Genomic DNA, 21,622 nt, shown 5'->3' with positions numbered 1-21,622 from the left:
TGTGAGGTGCCCAACACTGGGCTCTATCTGGCTGTCTGGGCTTCCACTTACTCTTCGTACCTGGAGCTCCTCTCTCCAGGGACTTCTGCTGGGCAAAGGTTTCAAAACTTAGGCCTGGTCTCTCTAAGCTCCCCCAGCCTGATTGGGAAAGCATGGCTATATATTTCTGCCTTTTAAACACTCCCATAACCTCCACCTTGGGATCTGCTGTGGATATGAAGATAGAAGAAAGGTAGTTGTGGAGTGAACAGGGTTAAACGACAAAGGGGTAAGGTATGGGGGTAGAGCACCTCAGCAAGCCCCTTGGCTCTCCATGGAATAGGCCTGGAGGCAGAGGGCAGCGCTGGGGCCCAGCACTCACTCGGTCTGCAGCAGCTCAGGGTTGGGCACACACTGGAGCCGGTGGGAGAGCAGCTGGAAGGCACTGCTCTGGGGCAGCAGCATGAGCAGGCCGTACAGGGCCTTCATCAGGTACGGGTTGTTCTTCACGTCCAGCAGCTGCAGGCGGAGATCTGCAGTGGGGCAGAAGTCAAGGGTCGGGGTCCTGGCCCTGCACTAGAATACACTAGCCCAGACCTCCTGTTGCACTATCTGGAAAGACCTGGAAGCACCCTGGCCCTAGCACTGCTAGGCCAAGACAAACCTGCCTTATATTTAAGCAGTTGCTCCTCCACAGGCAGCCAGGCCTGGGCCCCTTCTCTCAGAGAACTTTAGCCATTTCCATGACCCAATTTCTCCCTACCCACCCATTTGACTGACCTATCTAGCAGCCCCCTCAGCCTAAGACCCCCAAACCTGCTGTTGGGCTAAGCCTACCTTCCCTAGGCTCAGCTGCTTCCTTATAATGAGGGCTGGGGGCTGGGGGCTTGTAGAGTAACAGATTCCCCAGTTGGTGCTGCACGTGCCAGCACGTGAGCTATAAATAGGATGAGCTAGAGAGAAAGCGTGGATTAGGGCTTTGCTAAGGGAGGGCAGATGGGAAAATGCCTTTGTGTGTAGTGAGGCGCACACCAAAGCCCAGAGTGTCCAGGAGGTGATCTGGATATCTAACTTAGACCTCGCCCCTTCAAGGGCAGGGACACTCTGCCCAGCATCTATGCCAATCCTAGGAGTCTGGACCTGCTACTGGCTGCACCTCAAGGTGGCTAAGCCTGTCTGAGACCTGACAGGGAGACCAGATCGGAGAGAGGCTCCCCTTTCCCTCCTGAGCCTCTGTAGGACTGCTCTGCCCACATCTTAGCCCGGGAGATATCTGTAGACACTGAGGCATGCAGTTCAGAGTAGACCTGAGTCGTGGAGACTGGCTGCCTCCCAGTAGGAATAAGAGTCTGGGAGGATGCTGGAGCCTGAGCAGTCAGGCCCTGGGGCCGGTAGCAGAGGACTGGGTGGCCTCTTAATGCCTCCTCTATCCCAAGAGGCAGAAGTCATGGCACCATGATACTGTAAAATACATATCTGAGATTCACCCACGTTTCCTAGCACAGAACTCCTATAATCCTGTCTCTGAAGCAAAGTCTTTCATGCTAAGGAGCTGAAGGTTGAGCTGATCGCCAATGGCCAAGGTAAACCAACCATGCTTAAATAATGAAGCTCCCATAAAAACCTAGCATCGGGTTAGAAGCACTCTCCTTTCCTCCATTTCCACTGTAGTGTCCCTCATGAGAAGCAACAATGGTGTTTCCTAGTTCTGGGAGACACTCAAGCAAAGCAATCCAACCGAAGAGCTCGTGGAGCCCTGACTTGTAGCTGGGTGCTCAGAAGCCCAGGGCTGGCGAGACTGGCTGCTGGCTCCAGGTAGGCTGCACTGGAGGACGCTCAGCCAGGTGAAGGGACACCTGCCGGGATACGAAGAGCTGGTCTGCAAGGTGTGTGCACAGGGAACTGTTTTGTTGTTCAAGATAAGGTTTCTCTGTGTAGCCTTGGTTGTCTTGGAACTCGCTCTGTAGACCATGCTAGCCTCAGACTCAAAGATCTGCCCATCTCTGCTTCTGGGAGCTGGGATTACAGGTGTGCGTCTCCACTGCCCAGGCAGGCAGCCGTTCACCCGCACACAGCTGTGGAGAAGCCTGAGCCACTCCAGTTCTTTCTTCCGCTGGGCCTCGAGGAAGCTTGGCTTGTTTAGCGTCTGTGTTGTCAGTGCCTTCTCCATTTTATACCTGAGGGTGAGCTGCTCAGGGCTTCCTCTTGATCGCTTAGACCTGCTTTCAAGTGAGTCCCTTTACCCTGTGAGGCTCTCGGGAAGTGAAATGCTAGGCCAGGCATGCTCTGGACAGGTTGAGAAGAGGTCTTTCTCCTGCTGTCTCCAGGGTCTGAGTCAAGGCAGCATCTGCTGCTTAGAGCAGCTGGTCCTTTAAATGTGGGGGAGCTGAGCCCCACATTTGTTTCCGGGTCCAGGGTAGAGGATTATCACTCAGGCCAGAGATGCTGACAAGGAGCAAGGGCCTAGGTAGCCACCTAGGCTAGGAAGGTGGCGAGACCAGGGCCGTCTCTGGCTTCTCCACTACACTATAAACACACGTGTGTTAACTGGAGAGCTGCCTGCTTTGGGGAGCAGGCGCTGCATGTGTGGAGGCGCCAAGAGCTGTGCTTGCCCAGGCAGCCGCTGCTTTTGCACGTTTAGCCTGGGTGTTACTCACCAGGCAGCTCTCGCCCATTGGCTCCTGGCACATGCCAGCTCCTGGGCAAGCAGGGATACCTACAACCCCAGAGAGTCAGGGCAGAGCAGCAGGCTGGGGAGGGGCAGCTAGGGACAGCCCAGGGCAGGGTCGGGTTTTAACATTCTGATGGGTTTCATGCCAGCACTGGTCTGTGTGTATACGACCCATTTTGAGGAAACGGACAGACCTAAGTTCTGAGGCCATGCACCACATCCCATTCCAGCCGGCCCCTTATCACCGATCACCACCTTCTCTGGTATTATAGTCTTGACATTCGAGAAGACTCCTGGGGTCACTGCCCTCTTTTTCTCTCCAAGCTCAGTTAAAAGTGGTATCTGAAATTGGCTCCATACCTCCCCCTCTGCCTCCAGGCCAGCTGAAGGCCATGGTAGGTCTACAGCCCTGACAGGATCTTACATGTAAAGATGGGGCACTCGATTAGCTGCACCAGTTTGTCCACCTCTGTGAGGAAATCCACTGTGACTTCCAGGTCCCCACTGAGTGGGCAGTCAAGGAAAGTCTCCTTACTGGGAGTGTCTTTGCCCAAGGAGTGGCGAAGGATGAACTCCAGGGAGTCCACCTGAGCTTGGGCTCAGCATTCCATGTGTCCCTTCCCCAGACCTAGTTTCCAGTGCACAGTCTGGGTCTTTCAAAGTGGGATTCAGCACATGACAGACACACATCCAATCTCTCTCTTCCTGTCCCTCTAAATGGGGCGTGGCTCAGCTGTTCCTTTTGCACGGGTGTTTGGGTTCTGCTCCTGAAGGGGTCTCTGCCTACCTGGTCCCAGGAAGACACTTACTGTGACCCTGCAGCTGGGCAGGAGAGGCTCCTGGTTTCTGCCTGAGACGACAGCTCATTAGCAGGCCAGGGAAGCTTAGAACTGGCCAGTGGGCTCTTAGTTTCTGGGTCACACAAGTGGCCGAGAAGAGCAGACTTAGACTGTGGAAGGGTGCCATGCAAGAACACTTGACCCTTCATGGCCTTAATTTCTACGCCATCACAGCAGGAAGTAAGTCTTACTTCCTGAACACTGTTCTGATTCTAGGTCATAAAACATGTTCAAAGATGAGGCTGTTCTGATTCCCGGCAATAGATTAAAAAGTATTCTGATTATGGATGCTTTTTGGTGAGGCAGGCCATTATGCATCCTGTGTATGGGTGGTGGGCTCCTGGTCCTTCTTGAAGTTTCCAAAGTTCAGACCTGTGAGACAGTCCTGTAGGTTTCCACAGCATGTTCTACACCAAAGCCTTTTCCATTGAGAGAGAGAGAGAGAGAGAGAGAGAGAGAGAGAGAGAGAGAGAGAGAGAGAGAGAAGAGAGAAAGAGAAAGAAAAGGAAAGAGAGAGTAGGAGGAGGGGCTAGCAGGAGATACAGGAAATTGAGTACCTGTCTTCCTAAGGGAGGAGGTGGGCCATACCTCAGCCAGTCTCCACTCCTGAGTTTTTGCAGGAGGTCTAAAGGGGCCCTCTAGAAGGAGCAGTTAACAGCTCCTTCCTGAACACACCACAGCCCACAGCACTCCTGGTGGGAGGCCTTGGTGATATCCCAGGCCCTGGAAGGTAGGTACAGGAAAATGGTAGCAGGGTCATTCTTGGCCCTCCCTGGGGGATGACAAGAAGAGGATACAACTTCTGGATGAGGTCATAGGCATGGCGGTAATTCTGGGTGAGGAAGCAGAGGGATACGGTGGTGACTGGGTTGTGGCACCAGGAGCGGTACAGGCAGCAGAAGAGGTTCTGGCTTTCCTGAGAGAGAGGTAAAGCAGTTAGAAGGGTTGGCTTCCGATCACTGGGTCCACAGGACCTAAAGTGGGAAGGACCTTGAGGGGCTGTGACATGGAGCTCTTGGGGGGCAGCTGGGACGCCAGCTCAGCACTGGGCTGTGCTTGGCAGCCCAGCTGGGAACGAGCTGTCACAAAGGAAATGCTGACAGCTCCTTAGACCCTGTCATTACCTTCTGGCCTCACAGAGTCACGTGGCAGTGGCAGCAAGGGCCTAGCCAAAAGTGAGCCTACCACTGGCAAAATGACAGTCATTGTCTCTTGGAACTCTGTGGCCCCAGAGCCTGGGCTGGGAAGAAGTTTCCTCTGGCCCAGGCTCTTCTCTCTCCCTCAATCCCATCTTCCCCTCCTTGGTGTCCACTTCATACTCTCATGGGCCCACACTGAGGGAGCCCCGAGCCTGAGGAAAATTCTTAAGGCTTCTGCAAATGTCTGCAAGGAACCACAGGAAGAAGGCAGGGCTGTGGCCTGGATCATTCCAAACCACTTTGCCTCAGATATCCTCATAGACATTGGCTTAAATGCCCTTGATCTCCCAGGGAGAGGTTGAGGTAGGGTCATGCTAGGCAGTGGGCAGAGGCAAAGTGACCCAAACCAGATTGGGAGATAAATCCCTGGTACTCATGGACTGATGATGGCACTGGTCCCTGTAAGCTGAGGGAAGTCCAGTGTCTTGGCTTTCGGGCAATCTCTCTGCTCTTTCTGACCAACCTTTGGTTACCCTAAGCCAAAGCCTGGGGCAGGAAGCAGTGAGGTGTCATGCATTTTGATGCATTTATGATGACAGGCATTTTACGAGACAGATGTGTCCAGCTGGGAGAGGGGCTAGAGCAGAGAGGAACACAAGGAGAGCAATTAACCCTTTGTTTCCCAGCAACATTTCAATTTTCACTATGAGAAAGGGACCTTGCTAATCAGAGCATCCCAGAACCAGCAGAGCCTGTTTCATAATGGACAGTGAGTGAATGGTGGGGGGAACTGGGAAGGGCATGTGGACCTGGTCTTGGGCAGTGAAGACTCCCAGTTTACCGATCTCCGCCCGGGGGCAGCTGAGGAGAGGGCTGGGTACCTGTGCACCCACAAGCCTAGCACGGGGGTCGGGGGGAGTACCAGAGTCTTCAGGTCCTTGAGTTGGTTTCTCAGCTGGAAGAGCTCAGTGGAGGTGAGCAGGATGGTATTGAGGGTGTGCACCATGGTGGACGCAAACTTGAGGTCCTCTTCCCGCAGCAGGATATCTGCCATCGAATGGAAGATGTTCTCTGCATTCAGCAGGAGGCAGAGCTGCCTGGAAAACAAGTCAGGAAAGGTCACACTCAGGCTTTTCAGGTCTCAGAGGAACCTGCTCTTTAAGGGCTGTAGGGGCCTCAGTGCTGGGGTATGCATGGGAAAAGGACCCCAGGGATGGCAGCAGCACACAGATCTCTTTACTTCCCAATATCAACTACTTGACCTAGAAACCGTAGCACACAAGCTCTATTTGTACCCCTTCTTCCTCAGAAAACCGTCAGGCCTCTGGCTACTAGGAATGCACGGAGATACCTTCCTGGGATTTCACATTTATCAGCAAGTCTGTAAGTTCTATCATGTGTGTCTCCTGTATACATCAACAATGCCTCCCTACACCAAGGTGGCTCTGCCTCTCTTTGATCTTACCTCTCTATAGCTCATCTTCATCTGAGAATGTCTCCACACACAAGTCTCTTGGGGTGAGACTGCCTGTGCTGTTCAGTTCCAGCCTGACTTGAAGGGATGTATGCAGGTTGCTGTGCCCAGCGGCACTTGTTGTCTAAAGTGACCCTACGTCCACCAAGTGGCACAGGGAGGTAAAACAACTGAACCACAGTGGTGCCTGCCCCCCCTGCCCCATACACTTCTCAGAAAGAGCCTTGGGGTTAGAACTTGGTTCTAAGAAAGAGGCTCTGTTACAGAGAGGAACCTGGAGAATGAGGAAAAGCAGGCTTCCCAAGGTTCCATCTTGGGGCAGTCAGACTGTGAGGGGCCTGTTGATGGAGCAGGGGTGGGCAGTGAGCAGCTAAGTGTGCATGCTTCCTGTTGGATAGGGACTAGTGGTCAAGGTACCTTGTCCCCATGGTCTTTGGTCTGGAGCTGATGACTGCTGCCTGCCTGACTATCCTTGTACCAGGGAAGCAACACCACAGAACTAGACAAGGGGCAGAGGCTTTAGGGTCTTGTGTACTGAATGATATGACCACCTTTTGAAGCAGCATGCCTCAAAGCTACTTCTTGTATGGGACCTGATCAGAGCTGAATTTCTTGCTTCAGTAATGGCTTTGCAACTACATTTGAGACGATTCTGTCACACCCCCACCCCAACCCCAAACCCCAGAGCACTTGGTAACGGAGAGGCAAACCCATAAATCCTGAATGTCTCCAGCCTAGATCTCACAGACAGGGTAGGCTTGGGCAAGAGACCATGAAAGACGGCCAAACAAGGTCTGGGTATGGTGGGGTCGAGCTGGGGCTGGGAGGAGGGAGGACCCATGAACAAGGGACTACCGAATCTCCACTGTATACCCACCTGGGCAAGAAATGGCCACTCCTATGTGGATGGGCAAAGACCTTGGAACCCTGTGGTCTCAAACAACCAGGTGACCCCAGTATGTCAACATAGCAATTTATTTCTTAAATGGGGGCAATACCTGTCTGAAATGGGGGGAGTAGCCAGACGGCAGATGGGAAGACGTTTGGTGCATGGCACCGGGGGAGAAGCACCTCTGGTACAGACGACAGTCGGCAGACAGGTGAGAGCCCTTCTGAGAACTCAGTGCTTTCTACCCTCTGTCCACCCCTGCAGGAGCCGTCTCCAGGGCCATGGGACAGAAATGTTCAAAAGGGCAGGCTGGGGAGAAGGGGGTACTGACAAATGGCTGCAAGTGTCCATTGCCCACAGCTGCTGCCGTTTCCATGACAGATAGTAGCAGCTGAGTGGCTGCCAGGCGGTGCTTCCCAAGGACCCGGGGTCAGCCAGGCTGGGACTTGCAGAAGCCAGAGCCTGGGTGGCACTCACGTTTGGATGGGTTAGGGATGGTTTGGGCATGCAGGGCAAGGCTGAGAAAAAGCATGCAGGCACCATGGTCTCCTGCTGTCCCAGGGAACCTGGGAAATGCTGACGGTTCTATACGTCAGGGTGGCGGAGTTTTCTGTAAATAATCTAGTTGCCGCTTGTTTCTCCCTACCTCACCTGACTGCCACATCCCCTTTTCTCTGGTCTTTGTCTCCCAGTGGGCTTGAGTCCCATGAATATGTTCAGAGTGGCTTAGAATCAGTGATGTCCACATGTGCCTCTTCAGCCCTGGGCCTCATTGAAGGGACTCCAGAGGGGACAGTCCCTGTGGATGTCTCCCAGGCATTTTGAGCTTCACGGGCCTCAGTGCACCTCTTGGTGTCCCTGCAGGTTTACCTTCCCGCTGTGGTAAACACCATTATGCTGCCAACCTAGCTTCATGATCACTAGCTCCTCCTCACCCTGGGCCGCCATGCTCAGGGCTTTGCCTTCCCCTCCCCACCTCAGCACTGTCTCCTCTGGGAATGGCCCACTGACCAGGGGAAAACAATCAGCCATGTCTTATCTGGGTCAATCCTAAGACATCCAGGTGCTGGATCCTCTCAGTCTGACTTCCTGCTCATTAAATTTTTTTTTAATTTTAAAAATACTTATTTTTGGGCTGGAGAGATGGCTCAGCGGTTAAGAGCACTGGCTGCTCTTCCAGAGGTCCTGAGTTCAATTCCCAGCAACCACATGGTGGCTCACAACCATCTGTAATGGGATCTGGTGCCCTCTTCTGGTGTGTCTGAAGATGGCAACAGTGTACTCATAAATAAATAAATAAATAAATAAACAAACAAACAAATAAATACCTTATTTTAATTATGTCTCTGTGTGTGTGTGTGTGTGTGTGTGTGTGTGTGTGTGTGTGTGTGTGTGTGTGTCTTATTATGGGAACACAGAGGCTGGGGACTTGAGATTCCCATGGAGTTACAGTTACAGATGGTTGTGAGATGCCCGGTGTGGGTGCTGGGACCCAAGCTTGGGTCCTCTGTGAAAGGAGTGTGAGCTCACAAGGCTAAGCCTTCTCTCTGGCTCCTCCCACACTAGCTCTGACAAATCTAAAAGGCAAATCCAAGCCAGCCTCTCCATTTCCTCGGGCCTCATCCACGGCTTCCTGTTGGACCCACTGTGAAGCCCAGCTCCTGCTGCCAAGCACAAAAGCTCTGCAGCCCCTGCTTGACGTCCTTTGCTAGGGACACCTTAGCCTCTGGGCTGCTCTTCTGATGTGGACCTCACCACATCTGTGGTCCTGACTCACGGCCCTGGAGGTCTCAAGTCCACTTTGCACCCTGGGGAAAGCCTGGGTCTGAGGTGCCTTCTGTCTGCCAGCCTAAGAGCAGGCCCGATTTCTTTCAGAGCACCGGCCACTGTGGCTGTGCTTTGCTAGGCTGTTGTCTCTCACACTAGAATATGAGCTACAAAGGCACGGTTTTGTCTGTGACCCTCAAGTGCCTCCAGCTAAGAGGGCCTGGTTTGCGGCAGCTGCTCTATCACTGTGGCTGGGTTTTACTGCGCGAAGGGACCTTGCTCATTTTGCTCATTTTGATCAAAGGCTTCAGGTGCAGCAGCTGGAAAGCGGCTCAGTGGTTACAGCATCTGCTATGCAAGCGCATGGACCTGAATCTGGAGTCCCCAAATGCAGGAAGGTGTCAGATGTGTGTGACAGCAAGCCTCGGAAGGGGGAAGTGAAATCCTGAGAGTACCTTGGCTAGAGTAGCTATATCCATAAGCTCTGGGTCTGGTCACAAAACCCCGCCCTAGTGAGTATGACGGAAGAGCCGCTGAGGACCACCCCCATCATCAAACTTGGGCCTCTACCTGCTATGTGACGTACACATGCACACCCACATATGAAAAAGAAGCCCCTCTACACATGAAAAATGGAAAAAGAATAAAAGGCTCATGGGCAGGCTTCAGATACTCCTGTCCCCACTTCTGACTTCTCGGTTCACTCACGGGCAGGCTGCAGCATGCTGTAAAAGCTCTGGCTGTCAGAAAACAGACATCTAGACATGAACTTACCCCTGCACCAAGTGTGCCAACCCAGAGCTAACCTGCGCTGTCTCCTGACTCCCCCAGGGAGGCCAGTTTATCCTAGGAAGTCTCCAGAGCATGTGCTTCCGTGACAGCCTGGAGGGCAGGCGAGAACGCAGTACATGCCCCCCCCCCAAAACTTTCTCTGGCTCACGATTCTGGAGGTTCCAGTGCAAGCCTGAAGGATCCCTGGCTTTGGGCCTCTGTCAAGGATGGACTCCCATGTTGGGAGCATGGGGTAGCACAAAACACTTCCATCAGAAGCCAGGAAGCAGAGAGACCGAGGTCCTACGATCGCCTCCAAGTGCATGTTCCCAGTGACCTCCCTCCAACAGCACCGCCTGGGTCCAAGTCTTTACCTCTGGGAGGGAGGCACTACCTACACAGTATCTAACCACAGTCTCTTCTCACCGGGTGTCCTTTGTGAAAGGCCATGGTGGGGAGTGGGAAGCTGGGAGCTAACTGGTCCCTAGAGGGCAACAGTGGAAGTCCCTGCCAAGGCCTGACCTTTAGCCCTCCTGATGCTCTGGACATCTGATAATTAACCTGGGAGACTCCCCTGGCCAGCGGCTCCCAAGACTCCTGCCGGTGGGTGTTCTAGTCCTTCAGCCAGAACTTGTGGTAAGGGAAGGAAGCTGAGGTGGAGCCACTGTGTCACAAAGGCACAAGACACCAACAGGACCGTACAGCGCAGGCCAGGGCACAAGGACCAGCTCTGTCCAGTCCAGAGTGCTCCTGGGGGAAGAGGCGAGTGCTCACACCTGAGGGAGTTTTAAGTCAGAACAGGATGCTTGTATCTCCTCTGTCAGGAGGTAGGGGAGGGATATCCCCAAATCCTATCACAGGACCGCACGGGCAGCCACAGAGTCCATGTGCCTAGCCCTGGCGTGTGAACAAGGTCTTCCTGTGCTTTTTTGCAGTTCACAGAGAAGAGGTCTAAGGTCCAGGGAGGACCCATGCCACTGTCACACACATGATGGGGGATGGGAGGGATGGAGACTTTGGAAGCAGGATTCAGCTTTCTGACCTGAGTTTGTCCTCATCACTCGGCCTTTTGTGTGCCTGTCCCTGCCCATGGGCGGCCTGGCAGATGGCTGCCTTGCAGGGCTGCTGCGTCATCACTTCTCTGCTGAGTCCCAGCTCGGCTTGAGCTGCCTGCTTGGCTCTCAAGCATAGCGTCAATAATGGAACACAGCTTGCAAGCATTACACATTTGCCCATATTTTTTAATACCCATATTAAAGTGCTATTCATCATGAGACAACGGCCTAGAAAGTGCTTGGGGACAGGCAGAGAGGGGGTGGAAGGGAACATAAATAGGGTCGGTGAAGGTCTCCTATGCTAACTTGGACATGGGTCCATGTCTCTGCCTATCAGTAAGAAGCTCTTCATCTGGGGCAAAGAGCCAGTTAGTGGCAGGAGGTAAGTGGCTAGGGATGTGTGTGTGTGTGTGTGTGTGTGTGTGTGTGTGTGTGTGTGTGTGTGTGTGTGGTGGTGGTGGGGAGATGTGGAAAGAAACTCAATTGGTACAATTGGCAGCAAATGGGTTGTTGGTCCCAACTGGGGCTCTGTGCCTATCAGGCACAGCCCAGAGCCTTGTGGATGTGGTTTTGCCCCTCACCATTCAGTGCCTTCTGGGTGCTTCCTAGGTGGGTGATGACTGCTTCCTGCTCCTGGAAGTCTCTAGGACTGAAAACCTCTGGGACCCAAGAGAGGGGCTGTCACTTTCCCCTCAGAGTTGAGACAACACTGCTTTGTCCAGAGATCTGTGGAGGGCCAGTGTCTGTTGGAAGTGCTGTAGCATTCCGGCCTGGCTGCTGTGAACTGTTTATCACTGTCATTTAAACTACCACCACTGGTCAAAAGTCTGAGGGAAGCTCCATCCTGGGAAAGCTGGTGGAAGCTTGGTCCCCCAATACCCCCACCCCTGGGTACTCATCCATTAGCTCCGAAGCTAGGGAACCCTGCTCCAAGGCAGTAGGGAAGAAGGTCTTACTGGTTTTGTAGTGCCTTGCGCCCTTGGGTGACTCCAGAGCCACCAGTTACTCTATGTGGCCAGGTTAGGACAGGAGAAAGCTTGATCTAGAGCAAGAGAAGAGCCAGGCAGTAACAGAGGTCTTTCTCGTGTGCCTTCCTTTGCTGTTTTCCTGGGGAATCTGAACTTCACATGTGGTGTTAGAAACATTCTGACGTGCCCTACTCCCGTCTGTCCCTCAAGTACAAGCTAGCAGTTGCAAGGTCAAATGAGCCCTCTCACTCCGTGTTGTCACTGATCCTTCCCAGGTGCCATGGCCTTATGCTCCGGACATTCACGTCAGCCCCCTTCCTGGATTCTTTTGGCGTCTTGCACGTTGCTACCCTACGGTTCCTGTGGCCTGACTTGTTTTATCACAGTGAGGGGGTGTGGCAGTGCTAACATATGACCTGAGGGCAGCTGGGGAGGGGGCTATGTCAATCACTGGGAAAGCAGACTGCTGTCTCTTTCCTTCCCTTCCTACCCTCAGGCTTTAGGCTTGTCTGGTTTTAGGGAGTGACAAAAGGCAGAAGCAGAAAGGCCTCTGACCTCCAGCAGGGACATTTGGTGTGTGGAGGTGTGTCTGGAAGGGACCGAGAGGCTCCGGTCAATGAATGCTCCTCCACCCGATGAGCAGACGGTGCTAACCTACGCGGTGTGTTCAGGAGACAAGCCTTGGTTAGTGGGCACAGGTGGGAAGGCCACCCAAGATAAGGAAGGGAGAATGGGGATGACTGAACACCAGGCAAGAATCTCAAGACACTCTTGACTGTCTCAATGCCACCATAATAAAATGGCCATCGGCAGAGGCTAACAGCTGGTCTGTGGGGACACTCCACTGCAAACCTGCTGAGCGAAAAGAGATGGCGGCTGGAGCGCCCACCTCCTCCTGCTGCAGCCTCTCCCGATGCCTATTAATAATGTCCATTCTGCTCCAACCCTCACTTGCCTTCATGCTAGCCAGTCAGTGACAAGCAGGAAATGCAGAGTAACCTTTAGCTGGCAGGTCTCAGGTGGAGGAGGGGTGTCCCAGCTCTTGTCATTCTCCCCTAACCCTGTCCTGGCTCCTGAGTATCTTGTTTGGGTTACACCAGGAGCAAGCTTTAGATAATTTCATTGGATACTTCCTGTCCCTGGCTCCGAACACTGCCTCATTTAGTTCTTTGTGCCTACTTTTACCGTCTGGCATCAAGACTGTGGGTTCTTTCTGTCTCTCACCGAGGTCCAGAGGTCTCCAGTAGGTGCCTGGGCTCAAAGTGATGCCTTCAAGCCTGCCTCTGCAAGATGGGCGAGGGGCACAGGCTCCACGTGTGCAGTGCCCCACCTGTCTGGAGGGCAGCAGGGCAGATCACTCTGTCTCTCCCACCAGCTCAGCCTTCCTGTTCAGTGTCTTCCTTCTCCTTCTGGCCCTTCATTTCCATTCACAGCGGAACCACACATGGAGGGGGTTCTTGCTTCTTCTCTACACTGGCCACTACTTGATTTTCATCTTCCCTTTAATAGCTTGAGGCCAGGGGGTGGAGGTGGGGGTCTGGATACTTTCCTCCAAATGCCCAGAGTCTCCAAGCCTGGGTGCAACCTAGCAGCAAGGTTAGAAAATGCAGAGGCCAAGCCATCAGCAGAGAGCAGGGCCTATTCCCTCCCCACCTAACAGCTGGGTTCCTTCAGGGTTTAAAGAGAAAGCAACATCTAGTTAGAAGTTTGGGTGGGAGGAGCGGCCTCTCAGCCGAGGTTCAGAAGCTCCAAAGTCCCAGTGCACCCTGCTCTTCTTCTATTCCCTTCCGACTCCCTGCTCCCAAGTATGAAAACTGTAAATCTGTTTTATTTCCATCAACCCTCGGCAGTGTGCCCCTCAGGGTAAAGGGAGCTGTGGTAACTCTGCCAACTCATGCCTTAAAAATCCACTGCGCTCAATGCAGTTGATGTGCCTGATACTTACTTTCTCGGGAGGGGAAGGAGGAGGCTGCAGGGCATGACGGCTTGTTTTTCTGGGTCTTGCTGGGAGTTGATGGAAAGGGGACAGAAGATGAAGTGAGAGGAAGAAAGGGGCCTTTTGTCCTCATGCTGTTTGTCCCTCAGTTCAATAGAAGCGCCTGCCAGGCTGGGGGAAGAGTTGTCATAGACACCTGGGTGGGCTTACCCCAGCATGGTTTCATGAGGGTGGGAGCCGTCACAAGGAAGCTGACCTTTTGCTGGTCCTTACTCTGAGTTTGCTCTAGGCACTGAACTTACAGTGAACAGTGGGAGAGGTGACTTGTGTTTCTTCCATAGCCCAGGGTAAAGTGCAGAAAGCCCTGTCATAGGAAGGACTCCCCAGAACAGAAGTTATCTTATGATGGCCGAGGGACCTACTGGGTCTTATTTTTCACATTTATTAAATGTTTTCCAAGGCACACCTCCTGGTACTACTTGAGCCTCCTTTGGGCTGTATTCAAGCACCTACTTCCTTGTTAGGACAGCCTTCGTCCTCTTGTCTTGTTACCAGTCTGTTCCTAGTATCCCTTCCCAGAACTGGGGTTGACCCTTCAAGACCAGCTCTAGCTTCTTCTTGGGCATACAAATTTCTCAGTAAAGGAAACTGGACTGAAGGGAAGGATACGTGTGAAACTGAAAAGCAATGGCTAGGAAGGACCAGGAGCCTGGTCACCTGGTGTGGCTGGAGTTCAGCCTGTGGAGCTGCACCTGAAAGGCTGTCTCAGCTGGAGTGTCTGTTGCCTTGACCACAAACAGCTTGGGCAGGACATGGTTAATTTCTCCCCTCAGCTTGTAGTTACTAACCAGGGAATCCAGGGCAGGAACTGAAAGCAGGAACCTGAAGTTGGATGTAGAGGCCACGGAGGAGTACTGCTTACTGGCTTGCTCCTTCTTGTTTAATCTGCTTCTTTTGCCACCTAGGAACACCAGCCCAGGAGTGGCACTGCCCACAGTGAGCTGGGCCCTCCCATGTCAATCACCAGTCAAGAAAATGCACCACAGGCTTGCCAATCCGGTAGGGGGCATGTTCTCAAGTGAGGTTCCCACTTCCAAAATTACTCTAGCTGTGTCAAGGTGACATAAAACCAGCTAGCATAGGGGCCAAGGGGTAAAATGGATCTGGAGTGTGCTCAGGGAGTCTATGAGGTACTTGGTTTTGGTGGCTATACTTTCAGAAGCCGCAGAGGTGTGTGATTCAACTAGGTCTATGTTTGTGTCCCAGAAGAGGTGGTGCCTTACCTCTTATGCAAAGACAGCCCAGAATATGGATGGATACAGATCACAAAGTAGGGGCCTGAGGCAGTGCCTTGGTGCTGGAGACAGAGGCAGCACACAGAGGACAAGGCTGGTGAGAGGAGAGGAAATGGGGGCATGTCTGGGTCCTGCTTGAAGACCTAGACTTCTTAACTCCTGCCTTCTGCCACCATGGGCATTTTCTCTGCTGGAATCTCCATTTCCTTCTATCAGTGGCTATATACAAAGAAGCGCCGGGTGTGTTCTGACATCATCGGGTGTGTTCTGACATCATCGGGTGTGTTCTGACATCATTGGGTGTGTTCTGACATCATCAGGTGTGTTCTGACATCATCGGGTGTGTTCTGACATCATCGGGTGTGTTCTGACATCATCAGGTGTGTTCTGACATCATCAGGTATATCCTGGTGTGTTCTGACATCATCAGGTGTGTTCCGACATCATCGGGTGTGTTCCGACATCATCGGGTGTGTTCCGACATCATCGGGTGTATTCTGACATCATCAGGTGTGTTCTGACATCATCATGTATATTCTGACATCATCAGGTGTATTCTAACATCAGGTGTATTCTGACATCAGGCAGTCTGTCTGTGGAACACCTTTCCATGCACACAGGTGTCACTGTGATGATGCCCTTTCAACACGAGGATGCAGATGTGGCACAGGCCAGCCAGAGGCCTCATCCAGGTCCAGGTGGCCATTCTGTCTAGCACCAGTTCTCTCAGCTGCTACCTCACTACAGAGCCGACCCACAGGCTTCAGGCCCAGCTGGTACAAGGCACAACTTGAAACTTGGTTTTACAAGAAGACACTAAGGATACTTCGGCTACAGGAGCCATTGGAGCCTTTTAATTAATTTTCTTCAGTGCATTCTAGGCAAGAGCTGTCTACTAATCTGCCTGCCCACTGAGGCCTGAGCCTAGGTTTCCCAGAAGCTTAGTCCCGAGGCAGTGTAACTGTGAACCACCCTGCCTTTAGGACAGACATCTCCAGTGGCAGGCACATCCGGTTGCAGCAATGTTGGCCTGTGATCCATATTTAGTATTAGCTGCTGGGGTCATGGCTTGTGTTCAAGGGGCCAGGAAGGGAGTGGGCCTAGAAACTGCATGCATAGCTCACAGTCAGACTTGAACTCAGGTTACAGGAGAGGGTAACAGACATGACTCCAACAGCAGGTTCCCAGAAACCTCTGTCAGGGGTCTCAGGCCAGCTGCTGCCTGAGGTCCAGAGTGGGGGATTTTAAAATAATAACTTCTGGTACCCAAGGAGATATGGTCGAAATTGCCATTCTGAATCCAGGGCTGCTACTGCCAGGGAAACGGCATCCTGTGACCTAAGTTCCCTGGAGTCTCCTTGGTAACTATCGGAGAGCCACTGGCATAACTGCTTTCCCTCTCAAGTCCTCTGGGCTCAGACCTTCTGAAGCAAGACTTTCTCCTGAGAATATGCTATGGTTTCCCCACAGAGGTGCTTGCCTGTGAAGAGGCTTCGCAGCCTGCCATGCTGCTTCTGGCCCCATAGCTTCCTGATGTATGTATCTGTCACCTTCCAGCCTGGCTCACATGTTCCAACTCTTATAGGACAGAAGAAACTTAAGTCCAGGACCATAGTGGTGTCAGAACTTGGTATCTGTTTGGCCAGACAGTGTATGGCAACAGTAAAAGAACCAGGCTACCTCTCTTCTCCACCTAAGGGCTTCATTCTTACAGCCTGAAAGCCCAGGGCAGAGACGGCCCCCTCCCTCCACCGGCGCCACTCTCTTCAACCTCAGGAGCTTGCTTCTGGTTAGCAAGCAACTGCAGTGCCCAGAGCCCAGTGGGGCTGGGCCACTCGACCCTTGAACGACTGACTGGGGTGTCCCTTGCCCCAACAGCATTTCTGCTCCTACATTGTTCTGCTCACCTTCTCTCACTTCATCTAATCATTCCCAAGTGAGGCCTTTCATTCTAGGCCGAGGGATGGCTTGTCATTGCTGTTTATAGATCCCCATTTAAAGATGGGTAGCACACCCTTCTACTTTGGCAGTGTGCAGCCAGACACCAAGCTCTTGGCGGGGTTTCCTTGGTTCCTCTGCTCTACACTCTGAGCTGGTGTGGATGCAGCAGTTCCAGTGTGCGTGCGCTCATGGCCTGAGGTGACAATGCTTCCCTTCAGATACTGGCCTTGCAGCTGTGGATCCAGGCCAGGGAGCCTGACAATTGCTCGTGGTAAATGTCTCCATAGGAGTCAATGTGTTCTGAAAATCCTAACCTGGGCCTGCTGTTTTGACTTCTGGTGGACCTCAGCTATCATGCCTGGTTCCATCAGCGTCCTCACCCATTTGTGTGGGCTCCCTAAAGTTAGAGAGACTCCCTACTTGAGGAGTTCCTGGATCTCTCTATATAATGTTGGGTTCTGCACTGAGACCCCTTCTCTGGAGTGTTTTACCTTCCCAGGCTTCCAGAACAGGCCTGAGAGGTACTGTCCAACCTGCCCATTAGGGTGGCTGCTCCGGGCCCTGGCAATGCCATCTTAGGAGAACATGGGGGATTTACCAGCACTGTCAGGAGCTGTGCGGCTGTAGAGTCTGGGCTCTGACTTGGAGATTTGGGCAGAAGGCTTCACCTCCACCTCCACAGGTCCCTTGTCTTCATGTCTGCCTGGTATGGTACCCTACTCTCCCCTGCTGGTCTCTGCCTGCTGTGTATAGTCCTAACTTTCTCTGTCCACAAAGAAGGAGAAAAAGACCAATTTTCAGGGAGACCCAGGACTCTTCCTAGCATTCTCACCTAAGACAGTGGCTTCCCCTGGCAACCTTGTGACCAGTCTCTCCTCCTGAGGCATCAGCATCAGCCTCGCTGGGGGAGGAAGAGCAGCTAGCCAGCCACTGCACTGGCATATGCTATACCTGCCTTTCTGACTGCATCTGATATTCACGGCGATGACAGACAGTCCTTCGTTCAGGAGCTGTAACAACCAGAGCATCTCTGGTCTTCACATCTTTAGTCTGAGCTTCTGTGAGATTGTGTGAACTGAGATGGTTTTCTGCGGCTCTTTACAAGTGCCCACTTAGCACTGGGCTGAGCAGCGGGAAACAGAAGAGGAAGTTAGATGCTACTACCCACGACTGGCATCAAAGAGCAAACATCAGAGCAGTGCACTGCAGAGCTTTCTGAAAACTGGTAACAAGTTCAGGGTCTGAAAGGGCAGATCTGGTGAGAGAAAATGGCACAGGGAGAACTAGGAGTCTGGAGCCAAAGAGAAGGTTTTCTTTGCTTTGTACCCTTTCTTACTGCTAGCCCAGAAGGCTGTAAATATGCCTTCTGTGATCATCTTTTCAGGGAATTTTAAGATCTGTGAAGAAGGCTTTGGTACAAATGTTTCTTTCCCAGGAAACCTTCACTGGATTGAATGCAGAAGAACAAGGAAGAACCTTAGTCATGAGGTGTCCTTGAGACTCACCCTGGAGGGCGCATTTGTCCCAGGACATGATTATAGCTTAGGATCCCTGTGAGCAGGACTGGAGCCAGTGACCGTCCTCCCCTCAGGATCCCACTGCAACACACTGGAGCAGAGAGCAGTCAGCCACACGAGATATGCAGGGGACTCCAGCACCCATGTTCTGGCCTTCGCAGAGAAGAGCCCCGTCCCCAGACCGCTGGGCTACAGCTTCAGAGCCAGGTCTGAGTTCAAGGCTGCTTGGGACCTGTACTAAAGCTAGCTCAGGCAACTCAGGGAGACCTTGCTGTAAAACGAAGCCAGGTTAGTGGTAGAGGTCTTGCCTGGCATGAGTTTGACGGCTCGTGTGGTAGTGGGTGGGGAAGGGGGAAACTATCCGTGGCTGAGTCTACAGCAAGACTCAGGGACGGTGGCACCTCATCAGTGGGTGGCAGGACCCCGGCTGGGTGATATGGTGGCAGTGGAGGCAGGGCATAGTGATGGCTGCACATTTAACAATGGAAACATGCATTTTACAAATGAGAGGATCAACAGCCGGGAAATGGTATTTTTAGCTACTGTGGCTCTTTGCTTCAAAGGCGTATGTTTCATCTAAAACCAGGCAAACCTCCTACAAAGTCTGCCTGTTTGCAAGGAGTGATTAGCATAATACGAGTGGGAAAAAGAGGCTGGGCTCCTCATGGAGGCAAGAGAGCCTACTATGGGGGGTTCTCCTGGAATTTAACGTCTTATCAATGGAGCTAAATTAAAGCCCCATCTTCACTTGGAGCAGCCACCCCGCCCTCCTGGTTGTTACCATGTGTGCTGCTTAAATGCAGCCAGAGCTTGGCCCTGGCAGGTTACTGTTAAGGGTGCTATTTAAATATCGTTTTTGGGCTGGTGAGAGGGCTCAGCAGGTAGGGGTGCTTGTTGCCTCAACTGAGGACCTGAGCTCTGTCTCCTGGACATACACAGCAGAGGCAGAAAACTGATTCCTGCAGCTGTCCTTTGACCTCCACACCCCATGCCCAACACACACACACTAAACAATTGTGAAACATTTAACAGTGCTTTTGTCTTGTTCAATTTCCTGTAATTTTAAACTTCAGGGGTCTTGGGTTGCCCATCCAGATGTACTTTTTGGGTGGTTGGTAAGAGCCAAGTCAAGGGTAACCGAGAATGGGTGGCAGAGGGGATAATCATGAGGTCACAGTGATGACATCTGAGGGAGGCAGCCCATTAAGGTCACAAACCATGGGTTGGACAGAATTGCCTCTTGTCTGTCTGCTTGACCCATGGCTACATCTTTAATGCCTGTCTTTCCGTAGCTGGACACTAGTCAGCAGCCTGAAGAAGGGACCCTGATTGTACACTGTGAAGACACTAAGACGGTCCTTAGAACACCACAGGAGTGAGACAGGCTATGACCCACCTCCCCAGAGCTTTAACTACAGATAGTTATCTGTGGAGTCAAGCCAGAGACGGGGAACACTTGACAGCTGTTCCACGAACGTCTCTTCTGGCTGTGACACTGGGCCGGTCCACTGTTCTGAGGGGCTGGGCTTCAGGTAGCAGCTTTGCTCTGTACATTACACACAGCCTGGTGAGTGAGAAGGAATGGGAGGGCAGTCATTTCTCTACCTCAGGCTTCTCCCAGGACAGGATAGACAGGGTCAAGAAGCCAGAGAGTTTGCTTTGGGGCGGTCTGTCAGGCTACAAGGGCAGGTGGAAGGAAGGGAACTCTGGGACTTGCCAACTATTAGGGCTAGGCTTCCAACAGAAGTGGGAGGGGTCTTCTTCAGGAAATGAGAGACAGGCGAGAAAGGACTCAGCCCATGGCAGAGGAAGGAAATGGCCTTCCTCAGGGCAGATGACTGGGTAAAGAAAAGTCTAAACTCTATGGGACCTGGAGCGATCTGATGGAAGCAGCATCCCTCAACAGTCACATGACAGCATCCCTCAACAGTCACATGACAGCATCCCTCAACAGTCACATGACAGGTGCCACATGCCTGGAGCACAAAGGTCTTTAACTTAGTTCACATAGTCTGTTTAAATCACCTCTCCCAGGAACACAGAACTGGCTGCAGTGCAGCAATGTCCTTGTCAAGCAAGCTGCCTGCATCGCCTTCCTGAATAACCTTTGGAGTTTTCTGATGATGACAGCAGGGAGTGGGGTGAAAGGCTACAGCTGTCACAGTGGACGGGTGAGTCCCTCTATTTCTTTCAACTTTCTCCCAACAGGCTCTGGGCCCCACATGCCTTCTGATTCACTGGAAGTTCTAAAAGCACGAGAGGAAGCCAATTTTTCACTCATGCATACCTGTAATTCAGAGTGACTCTGGACTCAGGCACTCCTCCCACCCCTTCCCCCCAATTCCCTGTGGGGAGGAGGACTTTTCTGAGCCAGCTCTGGCCCTTTAGTGGCTCACCGGGTACTGTAGAGTCACTTGTGAAGCAGCCTGCACTGCCCTCACTTCTGGGTTCCTGCTCCTTTCAGTCTCCAGCCGTGGACTCAGAGCAGGGTCAGAGTGACCCTGCCTTCCTACTCCCACTGGGTTCTTAGGGACCTTTCATGCCTCAGCTTAGACAAAATTTTTTTTCTGGGTTCTTCCACTCCCTGTGCACCCTACCCCCACCCCATCTGCTCCTACAGGGCACTATCATGCTGTGAGGCTACTGCTGTGACCATGACTAACCTCAGTGGGCAGGACCTAGCTGCTCACAGCAGTGGGCACCAGGCCCGACACTGTGAGTACACAAGGCAGGCTTGCTAAGTGATGAATGGCTGCTTGGTGCTTTCTGGGCTAGCAGCAGCCACTGCACCTTACTGGATGCCAGGTAGATTCTCATCTGCCCTCACAGAGCTGGGGTGGGCCTATGACACCTGCTCCCAGCAGTTTCATCCTCAGACCGAGGGCTCTTGCCTGGCTTGACAGCTGTGGCCTATTTTCCAGGGCTGTCACTGGGCTCCTTATTTTTACCCACTTGGTATTTTCATTACTGATGCATGGGGGATGGTGAGGGATTGGAGGTGGGGGAAGGGTATGGATGAATGAGAGACATGGATGCTATGGGGCTGGAGTCAGTAGTCAGGTGGGAAAAGAGGTGGGGCTAGGAATGGGAGTGGGGATGGACCAAATGACTTTTCCTTTAAATTTATTAAAGCAGTGCCCCACCACCGCATTCCTAGATTTTCCCAGTAAGCACTTTCAACAAGGTCACAAATGCACTGGCTCTATAGATTTCTGGCTCCAAACCACTTCAGGCAGCCTTTAAAAGCCAATCTTGGCACAGCTTCACCGAAGCCTGAAGAGAGAAACTAGGGCACTTTTATGCTTTGAGAAAACATCAGATCCAGGTCACAGCTTCCTAGCTTTGTGGAAGCTGTGGGGCACCCTTTTCCTACTGGCCTGA

General features: G+C 52.6%; 1 protein-coding gene across 1 annotated transcript in view; it reads right to left on the bottom strand.

Moving 5' to 3' along the window:
- Vac14 (VAC14 component of PIKFYVE complex) overlaps window positions 1-21,622 on the bottom strand; it is a 101,938-nt gene that overhangs the window by 4,332 nt on the left and 75,984 nt on the right. The window contains exons 15-18 of the mRNA XM_032887440.1: window positions 5,551-5,725; window positions 4,287-4,405; window positions 3,075-3,154; window positions 362-512 (exon numbers count right to left, since the gene is read on the bottom strand). Of these exons, the coding sequence (XP_032743331.1) occupies window positions 362-512; window positions 3,075-3,154; window positions 4,287-4,405; window positions 5,551-5,725 (525 nt within the window). The remainder of the gene's footprint in view (window positions 1-361; window positions 513-3,074; window positions 3,155-4,286; window positions 4,406-5,550; window positions 5,726-21,622) is intronic.

The sequence above is a fragment of the Rattus rattus genome, chromosome 17 (genome assembly GCF_011064425.1).
Source record: "Rattus rattus isolate New Zealand chromosome 17, Rrattus_CSIRO_v1, whole genome shotgun sequence".
NCBI lineage: Eukaryota > Metazoa > Chordata > Mammalia > Rodentia > Muridae > Rattus > Rattus rattus.
The sequence above is the reverse complement of the archived record's forward strand: the minus strand, read 5'-3'. Positions and strand labels throughout refer to the sequence as shown.